Source organism: Martes martes, assembly GCF_963455335.1.
Source record: "Martes martes genome assembly, chromosome: 12".
Classification (NCBI taxonomy): Eukaryota; Metazoa; Chordata; class Mammalia; order Carnivora; family Mustelidae; genus Martes; species Martes martes.
The window spans coordinates 63,557,655-63,580,769 of NC_137900.1; the positions used below are offsets into that span (position 1 = coordinate 63,557,655).

Consider the following 23,115-nt stretch of genomic DNA (forward strand, 5'->3'; position numbering starts at 1 on the left):
CTTGGTTCTGTCACCTGCTCTAGTCTCTTTTCCATTCCTGCCGAGGCAGCTGCAAGCTCATTCCTCGCTGCTCATCCACGCTGTTCATCCGCTTACTGAAACCTTACTACAGGCCAAGCACCGTGATCAGGGTTTTCCATACATCATCTCACGAACCTATATAATTCCCCCATTTCGGGGAAAAGGAAAATAACGTTCAGGAAGACTAAAGACTAACGTATTCACGATCAAGAACCGGTTAGTGGCAGCATCTGTGCTCAAACCAGCTCTAATTCCAACTCCCAAATCCATTTTTTCCGTTACACCGCAGGGCGCGCTCTCCCCGAGCCCAAGGCAGCCGTCTTCCCCCCACCATTGCTCTTAGGAGAATGTTGGCGCACAGGTGAAGCAGAGAGGCCGAGACCATCACGGGCCTCGCTACCCGCCCGGGAACCTGGAGCCCCGCTGAAGAGAACCGAGCTCGATTTCCTCGTCCCGCCGCACCGCCCCGCTCGCGGGAGGCTCCGCCCCCTGCCTCGATTGGCTGGCGGCACCGAGTTGGGGCCCGCGGATTGGCTGCCGGCCGCTGACTAACGTGGCGGAGCTGACGTGGCCGGGACGGCGCGTGGTTCCCCACTGGGCGGCGGACCGGACTCGAGGTGGGCGGTGGGGCGCCGAAACGCTAGCCGCAGCGATGCCGCTGGAGCTGGAGCTGTGTCCCGGGCGCTGGGTGGGCGGGCAGCACCCGTGCTTCATCATTGCCGAGATCGGCCAGAACCACCAGGGCGACCTAGAGGTGGCCAAGCGCATGATCCGCACGGCCAAGGTGAGGGCAGAGCCCGGGAGGGAAAGGGCGCCGGCCGGGGGCGGGGCCGGGGGCCGGGGGCGGGGCCGCGGAGAGCCTGCGGCGGAGAGCCTGGACCGCTGGGCTCCGCTTCTCTCCGTAGCCCTCGTGCGGCCCGGCGGCCCGCTCGCCAGTTCCATTTCTAAATCTCTGGAATCCTGCTCATCCCTCCTCACCCTCCTCACTTGTGCGCGTTCCTGCGGTTGCCGCCCAGCCCGACCTTTGCCCCCTCCTGGTGGCAGAATAATCTTCCTTAAACACAGGTTTGGTCAGGTCGTACCCCTGCCTCACACCTTCACTGGCTCCCCATTGTCCACGGGTAGAGTTGAAACCCTTGAACATAGCCTTCAAGACCTTAATGACCTGGTTCCTTCCTGCCTGCCATTTTTCGTTTCTGACCTCTTTCAGCGACACTGAGCACTGAAGCACCTGGAAGTTGCTGTGGTCTTTCATTTGGCATTGCTTGTGTTTGGAAAGTGAAACGGTTAAAATGCCAGGGCTCTGGGTTCAAATTCAGTGGCCACCACTTACCAGCTGTGTGAACATGGGCTGACTACTTAACCTCTGAGAGCCTCAGTTTCATCTTTTGAAGGTCGCGTTGATAATAGTACTTACCTCAGAGTTGTAAGGCTCAGATGGGATGATTTATTTAAAGCTCTTAGCACAGTACTTGCTGAGGACTCAATAAATGTTAGCGATTAGCAGTCGGAGGTTAAGGAATATTCAGTGCTCCGTCTTGGCAAATTTCTATTCCTGTACAGGTCTACTTGGATGCTTTTTCCAATCGTTCCCCACAAGGCTGGCCCCCTATCACTGCTCTCCTCAAATTGCATTGTCACTGTCCACGCTTCTTGCTCTCTCTGTTCTGGTTCACTCCGTCTTTTTTAACCCCCTTCCCTTCCGTGAAAGCTGTTCACCTGTCGTCACTTGTGATTAGGTATTTATCTTGTTCTTCTTTCAGGACTAACTCAGCTTTTCTGGAAGCCTACTGAATCATAAAAAAATACTTTTAAAGAGTGAGAGCCGCACTAAATGGACCAAATGTTTTAAATGCACCATCTCACTTCATTCCTACAACACAACATGGTGGATTCTATTGGTTTCATTTTAAAGGCTCAGAGAAGTGACTTGTCCAAGGACACACAGTAAATACTGGAATTCAGAGCTTTGCTCCTAACCAGAGGGCACTGGCCCTTGTGCTGTAACATTGTTTTCTAGGGGGGAAATTCCTGCTCGTAATTTAGGGAACAACCTGTTTGTGGAGGTGTGACCTCTGAATGCTGAGGTTGTAAAAATACCCAGAGATTTTGAAGCCATAGAAACAAAGCTTTTTTCTTTTAATTTTGGAGGTTGCTTCTGGGGCAAGGGGAGGAGAATGAAGAAGTTGAGCCTGTGGTAGAGTGGAAAGAACACTGGACTGGTGTGAAGATACCACTTACCAACTGAATAATCCTGGGCAGGTGACTTTTCCTCTCTAGGCTTCAGTTTCACTTATTTTATAATGTGTGTGTGTGTTTGTTTTTAAACTTAAAGCAGTGGAATCTTGTGAAATCCTTGTATTTTAGGATATTTTTAAAAGTATTTGTTGCCAAATAAAGTCACATTCCCACGTTTAGTTACCCAGAGTAACTCATACAATGAAATCAATCTATTTGCAGTATTAACAGTTGAGCTCATTTGATTATTTTTATTTTCTTAGAACAAAATATATTATAATTATATAATATATATAAACTATAAATGTGTTACAATTAGAGATTTACTAGCTGAATATACTTTTAATTTCCAAATTTTGCAGCAAAGGGAGCATCACAGCTTGGCACAACCTGGAGTTTTGCTGCTTGTGTTTTGTTTTGTTTTTTTGGCCAGGAGAGAATCAATAAAAACTTGACCACAATCAGCGTTGTAGTAAAACAGAGACAGTGATTGTGTTTTCTGAACCTGGAGTTCAGCATAGAATTAAACAGATTACTCAGTTTTAGGAAAGAAGAAGAACCTGTTCTCTTCGAACAGCTGCTGTCAGGTGGAATATAGTAGAAATTTATCTGACCTCTTGTCTTTAGTAGTTTATGCTGCTTCACTTGTATCTTCTTCCTGTAAATCAAAGGTTTGCCCAGAGCAGACAGGCTCTTTAAATCCTCGAGGTAGAGCTGAGAAGCAAAGGGAGTGGGAAGCAACACCCTGTGACTCACACACCTCCTTGACCAAACTTCCCTCCCCTGCCCCCGCCCTGCCTTGGTTTGCGGGAGGCCTGGCTGTAACAGCCTCTGGGTGGCAGTCATGGGCCAGGAGGCACGTGCTCTGCAGCCTTAGCAAAGTGATCTGTCCAGCTCTGCCAGAGACTTTCTGTGCAACGTTGCTCGGGTTACTCTGGGCCTGGGGATCTTCCTCTAGACAATGAGAACTCTGTTGCCCAAGGTCACTTTCCATTCTCATGTTTTTCAGACTTTCTTGACCATGCCATCTTGTGGTCTTTCCGGGAAGGGGAGCAGCGCTGTTAGCACAGGTATTTCTGGAAGTGAGGTTTTTAGCAGCGTGAATAACTCTGTCTACAGAAATGTCAGTGAACTGGAGACTTGTCCTTCGTATTTCTATTGAGTGGTTTTTATTTTTTATTTATTTATTTATTTATTTATTTAAAAAAAGATTTTACTTATTTATTTGATAGACAGAGATCACAAGTAGGCAGAGAGGCAGGCAGAGAGAGGGAGGAAGCAGGCTCCTTGCTGAGCAGAGAACCTGATGCGGGGCTGGATGCCAGGACCCTGAGATCATGACCTGAGCTGAAGGCAGAGGCTTAACCCATTGAGCCCCCAGGCGCCCCTATTGAGTGGTTTTTAAAAGCAGTTGTAAGAGATGGGGGGGGGCTGACTGGCAATAGAATTAGAGCTTTTATAGCTGGAAAATCCGGCTTTCATGTTACAGCTTCTGTTCAGTAAGGCCTGGGCCTATCTAAATCCTTGTCTGTGTACTTTTTGCCCCAGAATCTCTTGTTCAACTAAGATGCCATGCAGAAAAGCATGAGCGTAGAACAGCTAAAGCAGAGTTGTTTGTTTCCTGGCCCACGAGGGGCTCCTCCGAGCTGCTCCAGGTCCTGGAGCGAGCCCAGAGCAGCTGTTGATGGAGATGGAAATGCCGAGTCCTGAAATCGGGACTGACTTATCCAGCCAGGAGTGAGAGTCACATCCTGACTTGCCCTCAGTTCTGGCCCGGTTCTCATTTTGCTGTCCTCTACTGATTTACCCAACTTAAAAATCTTCCTTAGCTGTTTAATTATTTTTAATATAAAATAAACTGAAAAAAAATCACCTATTTTTTTTCCTTTTTGCATTTTAAGGGGGGACAAGAGAGGGAGGCCCCATCCCCAGCCTTCTCTTCCTTTGAGACTTTGCTCCTCCTTTTCCTCTTTGCTTCTGTCAGTCAGCCTTATTTTTAAAGATACTGATGTCAGAGCTGTTGTCCCAGCATTTCCCTTTTCTCTGAGAATCCACGACAGGCCACTGAAAGGAGCCCGTTGTGTGTTGCAGGAGTGTGGGGCCGATTGTGCCAAGTTCCAGAAGAGTGAGTTGGAGTACAAGTTTAATCGGAAAGCCTTGGAGAGACCCTATACGTCCAAGCATTCCTGGGGGAAGACGTATGGGGAGCACAAGCGCCACCTGGAGTTCAGCCATGCCCAGTACAGGGAGCTGCAGAGGTACGCCCAGGAGATCGGCATCTTCTTCACCGCCTCAGGCATGGATGAGGTGAGCCCTTGGTGTTGCTCTGTCGTTTGCTAGGCCTGGAGTCAACTCCAGCCATTGCTTACTTTAGCCTTTTTTGTGCTTTCTAGACTTAAGAGTTCCCAGTCACATTAACCGTATCAATGCCCAACTGAATGGGAGGCCAGGAGAAGCAGAGGCCCAGTGAGATTTTGTGGGAGGAATACCAGAAGTTTCTAAACAAGCTGTCTTTGGGAATAAGGGGCAGCCACGCTGGCATCCCCAAGTCCCTCAAGCTTCTGGGAGACCCCTGCCGGACTAGATTTCTCCCAATGGAAAGTGGCCTGGATGAGGTGTCAGGAAACCTCCCTTCTGACAGGGGTCCACCCCTTGCTGCGTGGCCTTAGCAGATTTGGGTGGGGGGCATTGGTAGTCATCCTGAGTGGTTCACAGAATTGTCATGCTGACATTCTGGAAGGGTCCAGCAGGTGCCATGTCTCAGGTCCTGTCTGCTCTGTGACCTGCCCCTTTGAGATTTCCTTTGTGTGCTCTTTTTCAAATGTAAAAAGTTTAATTGTAAAAATAATAAATATTCTAGAAAGTTTAGAAACAGGAAAAACTAAACTGTAATCGCTATATGGTGGCTCTTTTTATAGATTTAAGTTTCTTATGTGCATTGCATGGTTGCTACTTTTGTGAATATTTGGTTCTGTGCATGCTTTTCCCATTTAACATTATGCAGTAAGTTTTTACCCATATCTGGGGTTTTTTTTTCCCAGCTTTACTGAGATTTAATTGATATAAGTCCCCACATCTTTTGCTTTAAGTTCCTTTTTTTTTTTTTAATTATTATTAATTTGTGAGAGAGATGTACACGGGGCTCGAGTGAGTGGGGGCAGTGGCAGAGGGAGAGGAAAGAGAATCATAAGCAGGCTCCATGCTCAGCTCAGTGCAAAGCCTGATGTGGGGCTCGATCTCAACGACCCTGAGGTCATGACCTGAGCTGAAAGCAAGAGTCCATTGCCCAACTGACTGAGCTACCCAGGTGCCCCGTGCTTAAAGTTTTTCATAACAATGTGATACTTCTTTTTTTTTTTAATTTTAAAATGTATTTATTTATTTGAGAGAGAGAATATGTGTGAGGACCGGGGGAGGGGGGGTTGGGGGGACAGAGGGAGAGAAAAATTTATGGAGACTGTGTTGAGTGCAGACCTGACTCGGGGCTCAGTCTCACTAGCCAAGATCACAAGTCAAAACCAAGAGTCATATGCTTAACTGACTGCAGCACCCAGGTGCTCCAGCAATGTAATAAATCTTTTGAGGATTTATAATGTAACCATTTCTCTACTTGTGTACATTGCAGGTTACTTTGGGGTTTTTTTGTGCTTCTAACTCATGCTGAGAGGAACATCATTTTTCTGTGTTCTGTTGTTTCTTTAGGGTGGCTTTGCAGAAATCGATCATTAGATGAAACCTACGAACATTTTTATGACTCTTGAAACTTTTGGAATACTTTTGGTCAGTCAGAGTAGTTGAATCGATTCCAGTTCATTCTGTAGGCCTCCCTGACCATTTGTGTCCCTGTTCCAATCCCAGAATACGTTATAAACTGAGTCGAAAGGAAACATAAGTCTAGTCTGGGCTGTTGGTCGCCTAGGCTGTTGGTGGTTTTAACAGGGGCGGGGAGGCAGAGAACCTAGGCATCTTCGGGAAATGACAAGTCCAGGCCTTAGTTCTGTGGACAGATTCATCCCTTAATTTGCAGCTTTCATAATAAGCCTGACAGTCTTTAGACCCAGTTGTGCATTTGATGATCATAATTTCCTACTTTTGAATTATGACTTACAGAGCATCTTTCCTTACAGTAAATATATTTTATCCCTACTGTGCCCCAGTTTGCAGATGAAGATATGGAGGCTCAGAGGGGCTGGGAAATTTGTACAAAGTCACATGCGCATGAAGTAGGTCCCGAAGGTGCAATGTGCTTTCCCCGGTCCTTCAGCTCTGGCTGGGCATCAGTCCAGGTGTGTGTGGCTTCGTGGAGCTCAGCGAAGCCTTTGGGCTTCCCCCTTGCTCTTTACTGCCTTGATGTTGGTGGGTGGAGAGCCTCTGGGCCCAAGAGCTGCTCTGGGGACCAGGAGACAGATTTTTTGAGGAAAGTGTTCCTGAAGAGGTGGCTGGGCTTTTTTTCTGATCCCAGCTTAAAGAACACTTCCTCAGGGAATTCTTCCTGTTCCCCAGCTTGGTTCAGGCCCCTCCTGTTAAGTTCTCCTGGTCTCTCATTACTTGAGTAAGGGTTTGTTAACCCTCCCATTTCCGTCCCAGACTGCTAGCAGGACGGAGGCATCTCTGGTGCCTGGCCTGTAGTAGGTGGTTGGAGACATTTGTTGGAGGAATAAACGAAGGAGCCAAACAAAAGAGAGGGTTAGTGGTTTTTATCAGATTCTTATAGGATCTGAAAATCAAAAAAGTTTAAGCAGGAAAGAGCATGTGCTTTAGGATCTGAAAGACTTGGATGTTGTTTTTGGTTCTACTGTTAACTAACATTTTTTGAGTATTTATGATGTACCCAGTTCTCTGCTAGGTATTTTAAACATAACAACTCATTTACTCTTCTTAACAACCTCTTCAAATAGCACAGTTCCCCCCGTTTCACAGGGAGAGTGTCAGTAGTCACTAATTAGCTAAATGCACCCCCCCACCCCCCACCTGACCACATTCTTCTTTCATCTCCCTGGGCCTGTTTCCTCTTAGGGAAATGGCAAGGCATTGATTAAGATACTTCACCTGCCCGCTTGTCTTCTGAAGCGGGTGAGACCATATACATGAAGCACACGTTTCAAGATGGGACCCTGTCTGTGTGTTTCGCTGTGAACCCAGATCCTGGCACTTAGTACCTCCTGATCTTAGTACTTCCTGATCTTGATACATGCTGAGTGCCTCGGAAGGAAGGTCACACCTAGAAACTGACATTTGTTTTCATTTTGTACTTGTGTCATGTACTGTGGGTTCACAGCAATTTGGGATTGCTCTTTGGCAGTCCTCTAGAACACTCAGACAGCCAAACCCTTGTCCTCAGAGGGCAGGTTTGGGTTAAGGAAACTACGCCTTCTTGTGCTGAGTGTGAAACTGGGTCTGATTGGCTTAGTAACGAGTCAGTAACGAGACAGGGCTGCAAAGCTCTGGAATGAATTTCCAAAGATTATGGTAGTGTTCTGGGTCTCTAGTGTTGTCTTTGCATACAGCCTTTCCCAGAGGAATGAATTTGAGAAGCACTCTTGTTTGGAGGACTAAGTCTTAACCTGTTTATTAAAAATAGTCTCAGGGCACCTGGGTGGCTCAGTCAGTTAAGCATCTGACTCTTGATTTTGGCTCAGGTAATGATCTCAGGGTTGTGAGATTGAACCCCGCGTCGGGCTCCGCACTCATAGGGAGTCTGCTTGAGAATCTTTCCTTCTCCCTCTCCCCAGCTTGCATGTGTATGCGCTTTCTCTCTTTATTAGAGAGAGCACATGCTCTCGTTCTTTATTTGAGAGAGAGAGAAAGGGAAAGCAGAGTGAGCGAGCGAGAACATGAGTGGGGCAGAGGGAGAAGCAGGCTCCCCACTGAGCAGGGAGCCCATTGCAGGGCTCTGTCCCAGGACCCCGGGATCATGACCTGAGCCAAAGGCAAACGTTTAACCAACTGAGCCACCCAGGTGCCCCAAATAAATAAATCCTTAGGAAAAAAAAAAAAAAATCAACCTTGGTGGTATAAGTTACTCTCCCACCCTTCACTGTGTAGTTGCTTCCCCAGGACAGTTTTCCTAAAACCTGACCAAAGGGGAATTGGAAGAAGGGTCACATGGGAATTCCATGGCAGTGACACCTGAAAGCAACAATAGCTTTAGAGTAATGGGAAGAGTATGACAGTGGTTCTCAAAGTGTGGTCCAGGAACCCCTGAGGGGATCAGGATGCCTTTCAGAAGGTCCACCAGGTCCACACTGTGTTCACAGTGATATTCAAATGTGATTTGCCTTCTTCACTGTCATTCTCTCCCAAGTGTATAGTGTTGTTTTCCAGAGGCTATGTGGTGTGTAATGACATCATTCCCCTGGCTACAGAAAGGTGTGCTTCGTGCTGTTTTATTTTAGTAACAACTCCTTTCACAGACCACATGATTTGCCAGTTATAGTTTACAGTTCAGTTGTTTTTAGTATTTTCAGAGTTGTGATGGCCTCCACCACAGTGGACTTCGTGCATTTTTATCGTGTACCCATTTACAGTCCTTTCTCAGTCCCCTTGTTTCCCTCATCCCAAGGCAGCCTCTCACCGCTTCCTGTCTCAGTACATTTGCCCTTTCTGGATGTTACCTGTAAACAGAATGAGACAGCCTGTGGTCCTGTGTTTCTGGCCTCTTCCACGCAGTGACGTGTTCAGGGCCTGTCGGTGTTGCTCGTGCGCCTCACTCCTGGTTATGGCTGAGTAACGGTCTCGAGCACAGAGAGACTGCGTCTTATTTACCTGCTTATCAGTTGGTAGACATTGGGATTGTTTCCACTTTTTGCCCAGCAGGAATAATGCTTCCATGAACGTTCAGGTACAGGTTTTGCACGGGCATGTTTTTACTGTCTTGGGCATACGTGGTAACTCTGTGTTTAACTTTGGAGCAGTTGCCAGACTGTTTTCCAAAATGGCTGCACCTAGTTTCTAATCCTCCCAGCAGTGTAGGGGCATCTGGGTTTCTCCACGTCCTCACCAACCATTTGTGAAGAATATGACTTTCTGATTCTAGATGTCCTAGCAAGTGCGAAATGACATCTCATCGTGGTTTTGACTCCTGTTCCCTGATGTTGAGCACCTTTGCATGTGCTTATTGGCCATTTGTATACCTTCTTTGGAAGAATGTCTGTCACATTCTTTGTCAATTTCTTTTTTTTTTTTTTTTAATATTTTATTTATTTATTTGACAGAGAGGCAGGCAGAGAGAGAAGGAAGCAGGTTCCCTGCTAAACAGAGAGCCTGATGCGGGGCTCGAACCCAGGACCCTGGGATCATGACCTGAGCCGAAGGCAGAGGCTTTAACCCACTGAGCCACCCAGGCGCCCTGTCAATTTCTTTTTTAAGATTTTATTTATTTATTTGACAGGCAGTGATCACAAGTACGCAGAGAGGCAGGCAGAGAGAGAGAGAGAGAGAGAGGAGGAAGCAGGCTCCCCGCCAAGCGGGGAGCTCAATGTGGAACTCAATCCCAGGACCCTGGGATCATGACCTGAGCCGAAGGCAGAGGCTTTAACCCACTGAGCTACCCACGTGCCCACATCCTTTGTCAATTTTTAATTGGGTTATCTATATATATTCTGGATATGACTCCCTAGTCAGGCATTGATTTGCAGAAATGGTTCCCATTCTTCTGGGTTTTTTCATGTTTTGATGGTATTCTTGCAAGCACAAACATCTTTAGTTTTAATGATGTCCAATTTGTTTTTTCTTTTGTGCTTGTCTATTCTAAAATTTCTCAGTTTTAGGGGAGCCTGAGTGGCACAGTCAGTTAAGTGTCTGGCTTGGTTTTGGCTCACGTCGTGACCTCAGGGTTGTGAGATCAAGCCCTGCATTGGGTTCCTTGCTCGGCTCTGAGTCTGCTTGAGATTCTCTCTCCTTCTCCCTCTGCCCTCCTGCTCATGCTTTCTTTCTCTCTCTCTCTCTCAAATAAATAAATATTTTTTAAAATTTCTCTGTTTTAAACCACAATATGGTGTTGCTACAGAGCTATCAGTCTGGTAAAACGAAAAGTGACAATAACACCAAAAGGTCATAAGGATGTGGAGAAAATGGAGCATTCTTATGCTGCTGGTGGGACTGTAGAAAGGTGTAATCACTCTGGAATATATAGCACTCTCCTTTTTCTAAACATAACCTTATTAATATAGTTCACATGTGGTGTTCTATCACAACTTACTCAGTGTACTGGTAGTTTCTTGTAAGCTGGACAACACGTGAAAATATTTTGCATCTGTGTGTGGGGATGGATGTTAACTGATTTTGTTTTGGTGGTCATTTCACAGCGTGTGTATATCAAATCATTTTGTACACCCAAAACTAATACACTGTTATGTGTCAATTATAGCTCTGTAAAAAATAACCATTTATTGCATACCTAAAAAAAAACACAAACTAGGCATGCTCAACACGTAGCCCGCCAGGTGTCATTTGATAATTTAAAATTCATACAAAACCTTGTCCACACATGTCCACGACAACTTCACCTGTAATAGCCCCCAGACTAGAACAACCCAGAGAGTTCTCTAGCAGGGGAACAGTTCCAGCCATAAAAAAGCAATGAATTACTGATAAGTGCTGCAGCTTGGATGGCTCTCCAGGGTATTATGTGGAGTGAAAAAGCCAGTCTCAAAAGGTTACATACTATATTGTTGAGTGTATATAGCAAATAACAAAGTTACAGAGTTGGAGAACAGATGAGCGGTTGTCAGTGGTTAGGGAGGGGAAAGGAGGCGAGTGGATGTGGCCAGAAAGCCTTGGAGTGATGGCACAGTTTTGTAATGTGACTCTGGTGGTTGAGTCTGTGCACATGGTCTGGCTGCATAGAATTAGATGCATGCCTGCACAAATGAATACTTGTAGAAATCGTGACATCTAATCTGATCAGTAGACCCTGTCAACGTCACTTTCCCAGTTTTGATTTTGTACTCTGGTTTTGTAAGGTGTCACTATAGGGGGACCTGGGTGAAGGCTACAGAGGATCTTCTCTGCATTATTTCTTACAGCTTCGTGTTAAGCTATCATTATTTCAAAATAAAAACTTTAAAAAGCCCCCAAATACCTTAGTTTTAATTTTAATTCCATAAGTGGATAGAACCTACATGAATAAAACCCTTGTAGAGTCCGTAGTCATTTTTAAGAGTGCCAAACCTTGGGGGCCCCATGCTGAGTGGTACACACCCAGGTTTCAGAGTTGAGCCTGCAGACTCTGGGTCCGACTCCAAGTTTGAATATGCTTCTCATCCCTGGTGAGTCCAGGTGGAGGTCATTCAACCTATTTGTGCTTCTGTTTGTTCATGTGCAAAGCACAGTTAGTACCTGAACCCATCTTGCAAGGTTGTTTTGGGGATTATCCGTGATTATTGACATAAAGCATAGCACACAGCCATCGCTGAGCAGATGTTAACTACAGTTAAGGAAGGCAACCCGGGCTGAGCATCAGGACATCTGGCTGGCTTCTTGCCCTGACTCTGCTCTGAGCTGATCTCGGTGTGAGCCTAGTGAGCCCCTTCCCTCTCTGGCCTCCGTTTTCCTTTTGTGTGTGAATAAGCTGCTGTCCACAGGCTCTCCCAGCTCTGATGCAGACCCAGAGAAGATAGGATGAAGGTGAATGCCACTTACTTGCACCTGGTACGAGGGCTTTCCTTCTCAGCCCACGCTGCCAGGCGCCTGAGCTGCCAGATGTGGCCTCTGAAGGAGAGAGGGCACCTCCTGGCATTGTGTCCTTAGGAAGGGTCACTTGTTCAGGTCGTTCACTCCTAGGTGGCTTTGAGGCAGAAGCAGGAGCTGCTGGGAGATGGAGAAGAGCCTGGGTGTTGATGGTCGGGGTCTTCCTCTCGGCATTACCCTTCGGCTCCTTTTCCTTTGCTCCCCAGGAAAGCCCTGCTGTGTGGTGTGTGCGACACGGGCTCTGTGGCCACACTCTCTGAGTTCAAGTTCTGGCGCTCACCCTTTGTGGGCTCAGGCTCATCGTGTAACCTTTTTTGAGCCCCAGTGTGCCATCTGCCAAGACAGGCTGATAAAGATGCCCAGCCCCCCTGGCTGTGGTGAGTGGTCGGGCGTTCTGTTACTGAGAGTTCTTTGAAGTTGTTTTGCTTCACGCTATGTGGACAGGGCGGCGTCCCTGCCCCGGAATGCCATGCTTCCCAAGTGTCCTCCAGGCTGACCCAGGCATAGGTAATGAGGGGAACTGCATTCTTTTTTTTTTTTTTTTTAATTTTTAAAATTTATCTGATGAGACACAGCAAGAGAGGGAACACAAGCAGGGTGAGTGGGAGAGGGAGAAGCAGGCTTCCTGCTGAGCAGGGAGCCTGATGCAGGCCAATCCCAGGACCCTAAGACCAGGACCTGAGCTGAAGGCAGACACTTAACAATGGAGCCACCCAGAGATGCATTCTTAAGAGCCATTACAAGAGTTAATTTGCTGGCCAGGTCCCTTTTCTGAACCAGCATGTCCAGTCTGCCCGGCTGTAGGAAGTGGGTTAGTCACTTGTTCTGTGTGTACCTGGCAGGTGGCGCCGGGTATTTAGCCCTGACTTCCTTGTGGGCGGCAGCCATTTATTGAGTGCCTCGTTTCTCCTCTCAGCGCGCCGTCCTAGGGTATTCCTCGTATGCTGAGGGAAGGTTACAGTGCGGTGGGATTTTATCAAGGCTGACAGAACTACCAGGGCCCCTGGTCAGAGCTGCCGAGAGACAACGTGGAACAGGACTGAAATGAGCAGAGTTCCTTAGGTCTAAATGGAGAGTTCTATTGAGAAAGCCAGTAGAGGCCACAACCGTCGAGGTGGCCCCTGAAGGACATGCCACCCTCGCACACAAGTGTCCTGTCCTAGCAGAGCTGGGTACCCCAGAGAAAGGTACCCCCTTTCCTCCCTTCTCCTTTCCTTTGCCACCCCTGCTAGCAGAGCACCCCCTACCCAAGCCGTGGTGTGCCCTGACAGGGCCACTGGGACTGTCCCCGTGCTTCCCCCTTCCTCATTCCCTCATGCTGGGCAGCTCTCCAGCACCCTCTGTTCTCCCCGGCTCGTCGCTGTGGGCTTTTCCCCTTTTCCACAGGATCTCAATGCTGAGGGGTGGGGAAGGGGATTTAGAAAAATCCCAGTTCCTCCTCTTGCTTCTGTTACCCCTCAGATCAGTGGGCCGGGATATGGCAAGGAGGTTCTGTGGACATGCATTGTCCATCCTCATTAATTAGGAATTACTACCGATTAATTATTAGTAATGAAGCCTCTCCCCCACCCCTTTCCCCCTAATAAACAATAAATAATTTACTAATAAACGAGTAAGTGGGAAACAGGGGTGGGAATCCCAGGGAAACACTGGGATTAAATACAGTTGTCTAGCCATTTTTTTTTTTTATTGGGACCCTGTAAGAGGGAGCTCTGGCAGTGCAGCATTTTCCGGAACCAGGTTGGAACCAGGTTGGAACCAGGTTGGAACCAGGTTGGAACCAGGTTGCTGGTGGGACCCTCTCCTGCGAGTGTAAACCAGTGGATTCTCCGGGAAGGTCCTGTTGGCCCCTCCTTTCGGACAGACTGAAAGCCTTTGTGCTGGGGGGTGAGAGGTAGGAGAATGGTGAGGCTGCCTGGCAGCACGGTACTCCTACATGGAAAAGGGATGGACAGCGGGGTGGGGAAGCCGGGGAGTCCATGGGGAACGGGGGTGCCACCGGCGCTGACCCAGCCTAAGGGGTCCTGGTCCCGGCCCTACAGCCTAGGAATCTGCCCCATTACTGCAGTTGGCGCCCTCTGCAGAGATTAATCCAAAGCGGCAGTGTTCGGAGTGGCCGCTAGGTGGGGCTGGTTCTCCAGGGGACTGCGAACACACCCCTTTCCCTTAAGAGAGGAAGGGGCCCCTTCTTCCTCGTTTGAAAACTGTAGAATCTGTAGAATTCCATGCAGATTTTCCAGCCCTCATAGGTGAGCTTCTGCACAGTGTTTCTCCTGCGTTTGGTCCCTCCTTCCTCCTGCTGCAAGAGGCTCCCGCTGCCTCTCCTATTCGTGCCGTTGGGGACTTTGTCATCATGAGCCCTTCTCTTTGGAGTTGAACATTATAAGGAAGAAAACTTAGCATAGGGTTTTCCCTCTTGCAGTAGAAAAACACTCTCCATCTGCCAGATAGAATGAGAAAAGTGGGAGACGTAGACTTTGTTCAGTAAACCCATTAGAAGGGATGTTTTTCACTTCCATTTCAGGGCTGGCTAACAGTGTAAGAGATACATAAACAGGAGAGGTGAGAGAGAACGATTCGGAGGGGACAGGAGAGGTGGGGGAGAAATCCTGCACAGGGAACACCACTCGAACTCCAGCGAAGGCAGCTTAGCAGGCCTGGGAGTAAGGGGCACTCGGGCCACACTGACTGGTGTCTCTTAGACCCAGGGGTTTGTGAACTGCCTGTGAATTGTTCACTGGCTCATTACACACTGAGTATGGCTCTCCTGCAGCTCTAACCTTCATGCTAGAGGATTATACATGGAAGGAAAGTGGGTTTCTCTGAGTGCAGCCAGTGATTGGAGTAGCTTATCACCTGCGGGCAAGATGGAAGGAAGCTCAGGCAGCCTCGGGTTGATGTAAAGAGGCTGCCGGTGGAATTGCCACTGCTGTGCCCTCTAGGTTTCCAGCCGTAGCTCCTTACAAAATAGGATTCACCGAGCAGCAGTGGTAGTATTACCGAGAAACTTAAGAGAAACACAGACCTGCAGGCCCCACCCTAACCCAGCAGCATCAGAATTTGCATTTCATTTGAGCAAGATCCCTGGGAGATCATTGTACCATATTCAGGTGTGAGAAGCAAGGATCTAGCCTTCCAAACCTACCTCTGAAACCTGGGTAGCATTTTACAATAGATTGAACTTAGATATTTGGAAGCATTCTGAGACCTTGATTCTCCCAACTTCTGGTATCCAAACTCCAATTTTAAAAAAAAGCTAATAAAAGGCAGCTTTGGGGGGTTTTGTAATTTGATAACAAGTTGAGATTTTACTCTTTAAACTTGTAGCCCACTGATTCTGTTAGCATTTGTTGACACTTACCAATTTCCTGATCCTGAGTCTTACTGACGAACCCGGGTGGAGGTAAAGGATGGTGAAGGGCCCTCGCAGTGATGTTGTTGAAAAAAAAAAATAAGTGAATGAGGGGCACCTGTGTGGTTCAGTTGGTTAAGCATCTGTCTTCAGCTCAGGTCATGATCTTGGAGTCCTGGGATCAAGCCCTATATCGGGCTCCCTGCTGAGCAGGGAGTCTGTTTCTCCCTCTGCCCCTGCTCTCTCGATCTTGCTCTCTCTCATGCGTGCCCGTCCTCTCTCTCTCTAATAAATAAATAAAATCTTCTTTAAAAAAGTGAACGAGGTTTGTTTTTCTTGTGGGCAGCAGGGTTTGGAGGCTGACAGGATGTGGGTTTGTTGGGCTTTGCTGGCTGTGGATCTCTGGATCAGGGCTGGACCATAAAATGCTGCATTTTTTCCACTCGTGGCAAGGGTTGAAATGGCTTCTTTTCCTGGCTCTTTGGTTTTGAGTAAAGGGTAAGGCCTTCGAGGGACACTCACTTTCTTACCACCTGGTTTTCTGGACCAAGATTAGGTCATGAGCTCTTTGTGATTGGACCCTGGGCTCCTTGGGAGGGAAGGTCTGGCCTGGGGTCTGATTCTTTTGCAGAGCTAGAAGCCAGTACAGGCCAGCGTGCGGTGTTTGTTGGACAAATGGACAGGTGGCTGTGAATGCAGGTTTGCATTTGAATGAAGTGACTGACATAACACACCTGTCCCAGCTTTCCGGTTGTTGTTTCGAGAGTCTCTCTTGCTGGGCAGGAGGAGGGGTTTTTCTGTTTGTGGCTCCTTGCCTGACTTGAGCGTGGTGATTTTGAACAGCGGTGAAAAAGAGCTCCCTCTTTGATTTTTATAGATGGCAGTTGAGTTTCTGCATGAGCTGAACGTTCCGTTTTTCAAAGTTGGATCTGGGGACACTAATAATTTTCCTTATCTGGAGAAGACAGCCAAAAAAGGTGAGTGTTTAATTTTTGCCCTAAAATGAAGAAGTCCAAATCTTCCTATTTTTATTCCCTTCATAGAGCCCACCAGAGGAGTCTCCTAAAGACAGACGTTAGAAACCTCTTTACACTTAGCATATACTTCTGTTTTTCCATGTGCTGACTTTGGAAGGAAAAACATGAAGGATAAGTCAGTTTTTAAAGAAACTTTTTTTTAATTTTTAAAATATTTATGTATTTATTTGACAGAGATCACAAGCAGGCAGAGAGGCAGGCAGAGAGAGAGGGGAAAGCAGGCTCCCTGTGGAGCAAAGAGCCTGATGTGGGGCTCAGTCCCAGGACCCTGGGATCATGACCTGAGCCAAAGGCAGAGGTTTTAACCCACTGAGCCACCCAGGCGTCCCAAGAACCTTTTAAATTAAAGATTATTGATTTATATGAAATCGAGGATATGGCAGCATATAAAAGACTTCTTAGAGAAAGTTTGACTTTGAGAAATAGTCTGTGCGTATAGTGTAATATTGAACCTCTGCCTGTTTCAGCTTGTAAAGTGGTCTTGCAACATGGATCCTCTCATTTGATCCTCCTGACAACCCCGGCACTGAAGCAGGTTCTAGGATTATGATGCTTTGTACTTAGTTCATAGAGGAAGCATGCGAGACCACACGGCTGGGAGGCGGCTGCTCTGGGCCTCACACTCCCTCGTGCCCTTGAGCTGGGGGCTGTGCTCCCCCTCACCCTCCCATGCTGGGTAGCCTCTTCATCCAGTGAGATGCTCATTTTTCTCCGAGGATCGTGAAATTCCTCTGCCTCCTGACTTCAGCTCACTTCTCTAAACACTAATATTAGGGGTGAGGGGAGTCTCCCATTTCCTCAGGGTCGGGGGCAGGAATCCACCAAGCTCCCCTCTCCCCCAACAGTGGCTGGCACAGTATCTGAGAGATCCCTGTGGCGTTCATTTGGATGATGAGACCAGCAGTTGGGGTGTGCTTGAGGGAGAGTCCCAACCCCCAAAGAGAACGTGCTGATGGTGTTGGTGTTGGGTCACTCAGGCCGCCCGATGGTGATCTCCAGCGGGATGCAGTCGATGGACACCATGAAGCAAGTCTATCAGATGGTGAAGCCCCTCAACCCCAACTTCTGCTTCCTTCAGTGCACCAGTGCATACCCGCTGGCCCCCGAGGACGTCAACCTGCGTGTCATCGCGGTGAGCAGGCTGTTGTCTGATCGGGCCACACCACAGTGGTGGTCCTTGAGCCGAGTACTGCGGGAAAGCTGGGACCTTTCTTGTAGCCAAAATTCTAACCAGTCTTTACCCGCTTCATGTAATTTGAACAGAACCACCTGTGCAGTTAAGGCAGCAGGTACATTCTATAGAGGATGATTGTAAATTAATTTTTCTTAAAAACCAATCTTCATTTTCCCCCTATGAGATTTAAGGAGGGCCTTCTCATAATTGTCTGTATACACTTTCTGCTGTGTGTATTGGCCATCAGAGGTTCCTCATCTGTGAATTGCTGCTTTATATCCTTTCTTAGTATGCCATCTCTTGTGTATATGTGTGTGTGTAAAAGAGAAGATTTAACCATTTTAACCATTTTTAGATTACAGTTTAGTGGCGTGAAGAACATTCACGTGGCTGTGTGACCATCACCACCACCCATCTCCAGAACTTTTCCATTTTCCCAGACTGACACTCTGTATGCATTAAACACTGAGTCCCGCATTCCTTTCTCCCCCAGCCCCCGTCAGCCTCCATTCTGCTTCTGTCTCCATGAATCTCACTCCTCTAGAGGCCTTATCTAAGCAGAATCCCACCCTGTGGTCCTTGTGTCTGCACACACTTATACACCATGTGCAAGGCTCCTCCGTGCTGTACCGTGTGCCAGGATCTCATTCCTTGTCGAGGCCACATCATATTCCATTGTGTGTATATACCACCTCTGGTTTGTCTGTCCCTCTGTCGATGGACATTTGGGCTGCTCCTGCCTTTTGGCTACTGTGAATAAGGCTAGTAGGGTCACTGGTATGCAAGTACCCGTTGGGTTTTCTTCATACTGAGTTGTAGGAGACCGTCTCGAAACTTCTCTGCTCTTGGCCAGCTCTGTTATTTTTTGCCTGTAATTCTGAGCCTCCGTGAGGCTCAAGTTGGTTACAGTGACAGCCTTGAGGGAGCTTTCTCTCTCGCAGGATTTCGTCTCCTCCACCTCAGCCATTTCACAGATGGTGAAACTCAGTCCCAGAGGGAAAAGGCCTTACTTGGCTGAGACCTCACAGCAGCTTGGTGGCAAAGCTGGGACTGGAATCCCCCATCTCTTGTTGTCTCAGGCCACCGCCAACCCTTTCTCCTGGTAGCACCCGAAGCTTAACTTAATTAGAGACATGTATATGTAATTATCCTACACAACCATTGTAGTTATATTAGTGGGATTTTAAATATACACAGGTGAATAACCCCAATACTGCAATTCACTAGTTTCTTTTTATATTTTGCTTTTGGTACAGTATTTTGACATTGTTTCTTCCCCCCCATGATAGTGTAAGCTTTTGTATATGTTGCTACACATTTTTCATATTTAACTTAAAAAAAATTAGCCTTTTTTGAAAGCAGACACTGCTACCTTTTTACCTAAACTTCTGTCTCTCCCAAGTGGTAGCTTCTTCTCTATTTCTAGCTCATCTCTAAATCATGTCATTTTAAAAATTTAAATGTGACTTTTTTTTTTTAAACTCCAACAGCTCTGAAATATGTCCTGTAGAGGCTAAACGTTCTCTGTAATCTCATCCCACAGAGATTACTATCATCAGCAGTTTGCCTTACGTGACTCCAGATGTTTTCCTTGATTTTCTTTCTCTGCGGATATGGCCCGCCCCCCTTTCCCTTCTGTTCTCACGCAGGATGCCATCATGTCCTTTCCTGATACTGGGGCACAGTGAGGGTCAGCCGCCTGCCCGCCTCCGCCATCTCGGGCCGGCCCACCCATATGCCAGCACTCTGACCCTGCAGCCTGCATTCCCTTGTCTGTCACTCACCCTCGGGCCTGGTTTTCAGGGCCTTTGCCACTGATCTTTTATTAGACCCCATCTGGGTCTTTCTACTACACTTATGCTTTCTGGTCCCCCTCAGTGACAAGACTCGCTTGATGAATGTCTTTTGTTGCCTTCAGTGAATTATAGATCACAGATTAGTTAATTATTTAGCATTTCCACCAAAGGATCGTTTCGAGGTTGGGCCGTATATATTATTGACGATGATGTTTGTGCATACAGCATGCTGGCTTTCAGCAGCTCAGGCTAATTAAATGTGACAGATGCTTTCTGAATGAGTTTAGGCATTCGGTTGTAGTTCTGTTGTTACTCCTGGTGGTTTGTGCTGTGTGAAGCATTCTTAGACTGCATTCTTGCTAACAGTAGCCATTGTTTTGGGAGAATCGCGGTGTGCTGAGTGCTTTTCACGCATCTGGAGCAGCCCTGGGCAGGTAGCCGTATTATACTAAGAAGGAGAAGCTCAGAGAGCCTCAGCGTCTTGCCTGTATTTGCAGAGACAGTGAGAGACCCAAACGGGACTCCAGCCTAGATCTGCCTGACTGCACTCTGTGCGTAAAGTGTCACAATATTTAACTTTTCTTTCTTTCTTTCTTTTTTCTATTTTAAAGGAATATCAGAAACTCTTTCCTGACATTCCCATAGGGTATTCTGGGCACGAAACGGGCATAGCGATATCTGTGGCTGCGGTGGCTCTGGGTGCCAAGGTGCTAGAGCGTCACATCACTTTGGACAAGACCTGGAAGGGGAGCGACCACTCTGCCTCGCTGGAGCCTGCAGAGCTGGCCGAGCTGGTGCGGTCCGTGCGCCTGGTGGAAAGGGCCATGGGCTCCCCAACCAAGCAGCTGCTGCCCTGTGAGATTGCCTGCAATGAGAAGGTGGGTTTTGCATGACCCTGCTGCGCTCCACTGTCCTGGGAGGGGCCGCCGTGGGCTTCCCTGCTGGGGGAGTCGGTACTGACCCTCTGAGTCCAGGCTCAGGTTAGCAGTGGGAGAAGCATGTCACTTAAGGGAGTGTCAGCAGTTTCTGCGGCCTCCTAGGGTCCTGCTATAGTTTTCCACCAAGCCTCTCGAGCCTTTGGCTTCAGGGCCTGTGATAACGTTGTTGAGGCATCTGTAAACGGAGGCGACCCTGGATGGGCGGGGCAGTGGGTTGTCGCCAGGGCTGGTGGGGGATGATGCACATCTTCCCCTGGGAGCAGTGCGAGCTGTGCAGCATTGACCTTCAGACGGATGGGATGGTGAGGCCTCACTGACTGTCAGGGCTTTTTAGAAGCTGTGGCCTAGACCTGTCTTGGCCTCTGTTCCCAGCGCCAGGTGCCCTGGGGCTGCCGGGAGTGCAGGCACTCCTGATCTGCTGTGGTTGTCTGAGGGGAGGCAGAGTCCGAAGCCCAGGCAGGTGTGAGGAATGCCGTCATCTTTTATTCTAGTAGGGCCTGATTAAAGATGCCTAAGTACCAGGACATGGAAATCGTAGTAAAAAGAAACAAACTGCCTTGCAGAGGAAAACGGGAGGGATTGCACCAGAATTGACAAGGACAGTTGAGCCCTTATTTTGGTTTCGAGCCTCCTGGCTCCCTGGGCAAACAGTGACTACAACAGGGTGGTGCGTCATCTGGTAACATCCACTGGCAGAACTTGGGTCCTGGCATGGAATTTCAGAATTGATCCCTTGGCCCTCACATGGTGGATGTCGAGTGATGCAGTGATTTGTTCAAGAGCTTTTCTGGACAAGACGCAGAAAGGCTGGTCATGAGCTTCTGGTACCCATTAGTCCCCTCACCTGCTTGTCTTGTCTGCCCCTTACCCGTCCTCCGAGTAGCAGCATACTCAGCCTTGTGAGCCCTCCATATTCTTACTTTACCGAGCGGAGTGGCCATGGGCCAGGACCCAGGATCCTGGTTCCCAGCAACTTTAGCCAAGTTATCTGCCCTCTGTGCACCTCCATTTCCTGTGTTTAAAGTGAGATTGAACTGGATGATGACAAAAGTAATCGTAATTTTCATGGTTCAGGAGCATTCTGTGCTCCAGGTAGATTGCATACATTATCATCGCTAATCCTTACAGTCGTCTGACAAACTGGAGGTGCTGTTAGCTCCCATTTTACAGAGAACCTCCACTACTTAGGAGGCTTGCACGAAGCTGAAGGGGATTCGGACCTGGCTCTGTTGGGCTGTATAACCTGAGCCCTTTCCTGTGTGCTCTATCCAGAGGCCCCTCCTCCAAGCCTCTGCATTCACCCCACATTGGCCAGGTCCCTACTGGGTGTGAGATGCTGTTCTAGGCACCGAGAGAACAGAGTCCCTGCTCCCAGGGTACCTGTGAAGACCGGGGAGGTTAGGGACCTTGGGTATAAAACAACATGAAGCAGTTAATTTCTATGAGGCTGGCACTGAGTCTTCATTTTATCCACAGCTGGGCAAGTCCGTGGTGGCCAAAGTGAAAATTCCAGAAGGCACTGTTCTAACATTGGACATGCTCACGGTAAAGGTGGGTGAGCCCAAAGGCTACCCTCCTGAAGACATCTTTAGTCTGGTGGGCAAGAAAATCCTGGTCACTGTTGAAGAAGACGACACCATCATGGAAGAATGGGTAGAAAATCATGGCAAAAAAATCAAGTCTTAAAATAAAGTGCCATTCTCTGAACTGCCTTGCTGGTACTGTCGGGTGAGGTGGGATAGGAGCGGTGGTTCCTCGAAACCTGGCTTCCATCTGCTGCTCCTCCTGACATACACATTTTGGGGCCAGGCCCTGGCAAGCCCATAGGAGGGGTACAAAGAGCAAACATGCTAATCTCTGCTTCAGGCTGGCCGGCCCAGAAGGGTGGGCGATTTGCTCAAAAGCAAATCACTGTTGTCCAGTTGCTGTGTGGATACTGGGGGGGAGGGGGGAGATTGAAATCTGGCTGTACAAGGTCCTCTTCTTTAAGCTTTCATTCATCCTGCCCATAAAGCCAATCCACATGACCTGAAATGTCCCTTCCCTCCAGACCTCTCTTCTCCACTGCCCTTATTCCCTCCCTGCCCTGGGACTCTGTACCCAGTGAGCTGCATGGCAGTCACTGGGCATCAAGAGAAGGGATTGGTCAGGCATCTGGCAGGCTGAGAGCTGCTGAGAGCCTGCATATCTCTATGAGCAAAGAGAGGAAAGGACATTCATTCCTCCTCTCCACAATGGGGAGGTCCTGCCGTGTGCCAGGGCCTGCTTTAGGTACAAGGAGACAGCGGTGAACAGCCCACGTTTCTTCATGGAACTTTCACCCAGGTGGGGAGAGGCACAGCAGACCATAAGCACCGTAAGTGAATCCCAGGAAGTTAGAAGGGGATATGTGCAATGGGGGGAGGAAAAGGGCTGCGTAAGGGAGACGGGGAGTGTGGTGCATTTGTAGCTGGTGGGGGACCTTAAATATGGTGGTAATGCTGAAATCAGCCCTTCCCTACTCATAATAAAATTACGAACCCAGAGAATGAGAAAGATCCTCTGTTTTACTTTGTTGAACAGCAGCATGAACCTTTCAGAGTCCATGTCAGACTCCCCTTTGTTCTTTTGAACCAATACTGAGAAGAACGATTCTTTTCAAATGTATTTCCAGATTCCTAATCTTTGTGCATATTTATCTGAGCTTGTCACTCTCATGCCTTGTTTGGAAGTGTATACTTGAGTCTCTTTTCAAATGTATATAATTAGCCACTTGAAGTTTCTTGTGAGTATAGAGTCTCCCTCCCCTGTGGATCCCAAAGCAGGTTCTGCAGAGGCCCTTTTTTAAGATTTATTTCAGACAGACCAGGAGTGGGAAGGGCAGAGAGAA

The 23,115-nt window shown here is 48.0% G+C and overlaps 1 protein-coding gene across 2 annotated transcripts; it reads left to right on the forward strand.

Moving 5' to 3' along the window:
- Positions 1-600: 600 nt before the first annotated feature.
- On the forward strand, positions 601-22,602 carry NANS (N-acetylneuraminate synthase). 2 transcript variants are annotated; one of them, XM_080820550.1, is made up of 7 exons: positions 2,061-2,283; positions 3,269-3,329; positions 4,351-4,566; positions 16,179-16,278; positions 17,316-17,470; positions 19,920-20,186; positions 21,723-22,602. In XM_080820550.1, the coding sequence occupies exons 3-7, from the start codon at positions 4,558-4,560 to the stop codon at positions 21,930-21,932; spliced, it is 741 nt and encodes a 246-aa protein (XP_080676676.1). In that variant the 5' UTR covers positions 2,061-2,283; positions 3,269-3,329; positions 4,351-4,557; the 3' UTR covers positions 21,933-22,602. The 2 variants fall into 2 exon arrangements, with proteins under 2 accessions (XP_080676675.1, XP_080676676.1); XM_080820549.1 differs by lacking the exons at positions 2,061-2,283; positions 3,269-3,329 and adding an exon at positions 601-805.
- Positions 22,603-23,115: the final 513 nt, after the last annotated feature.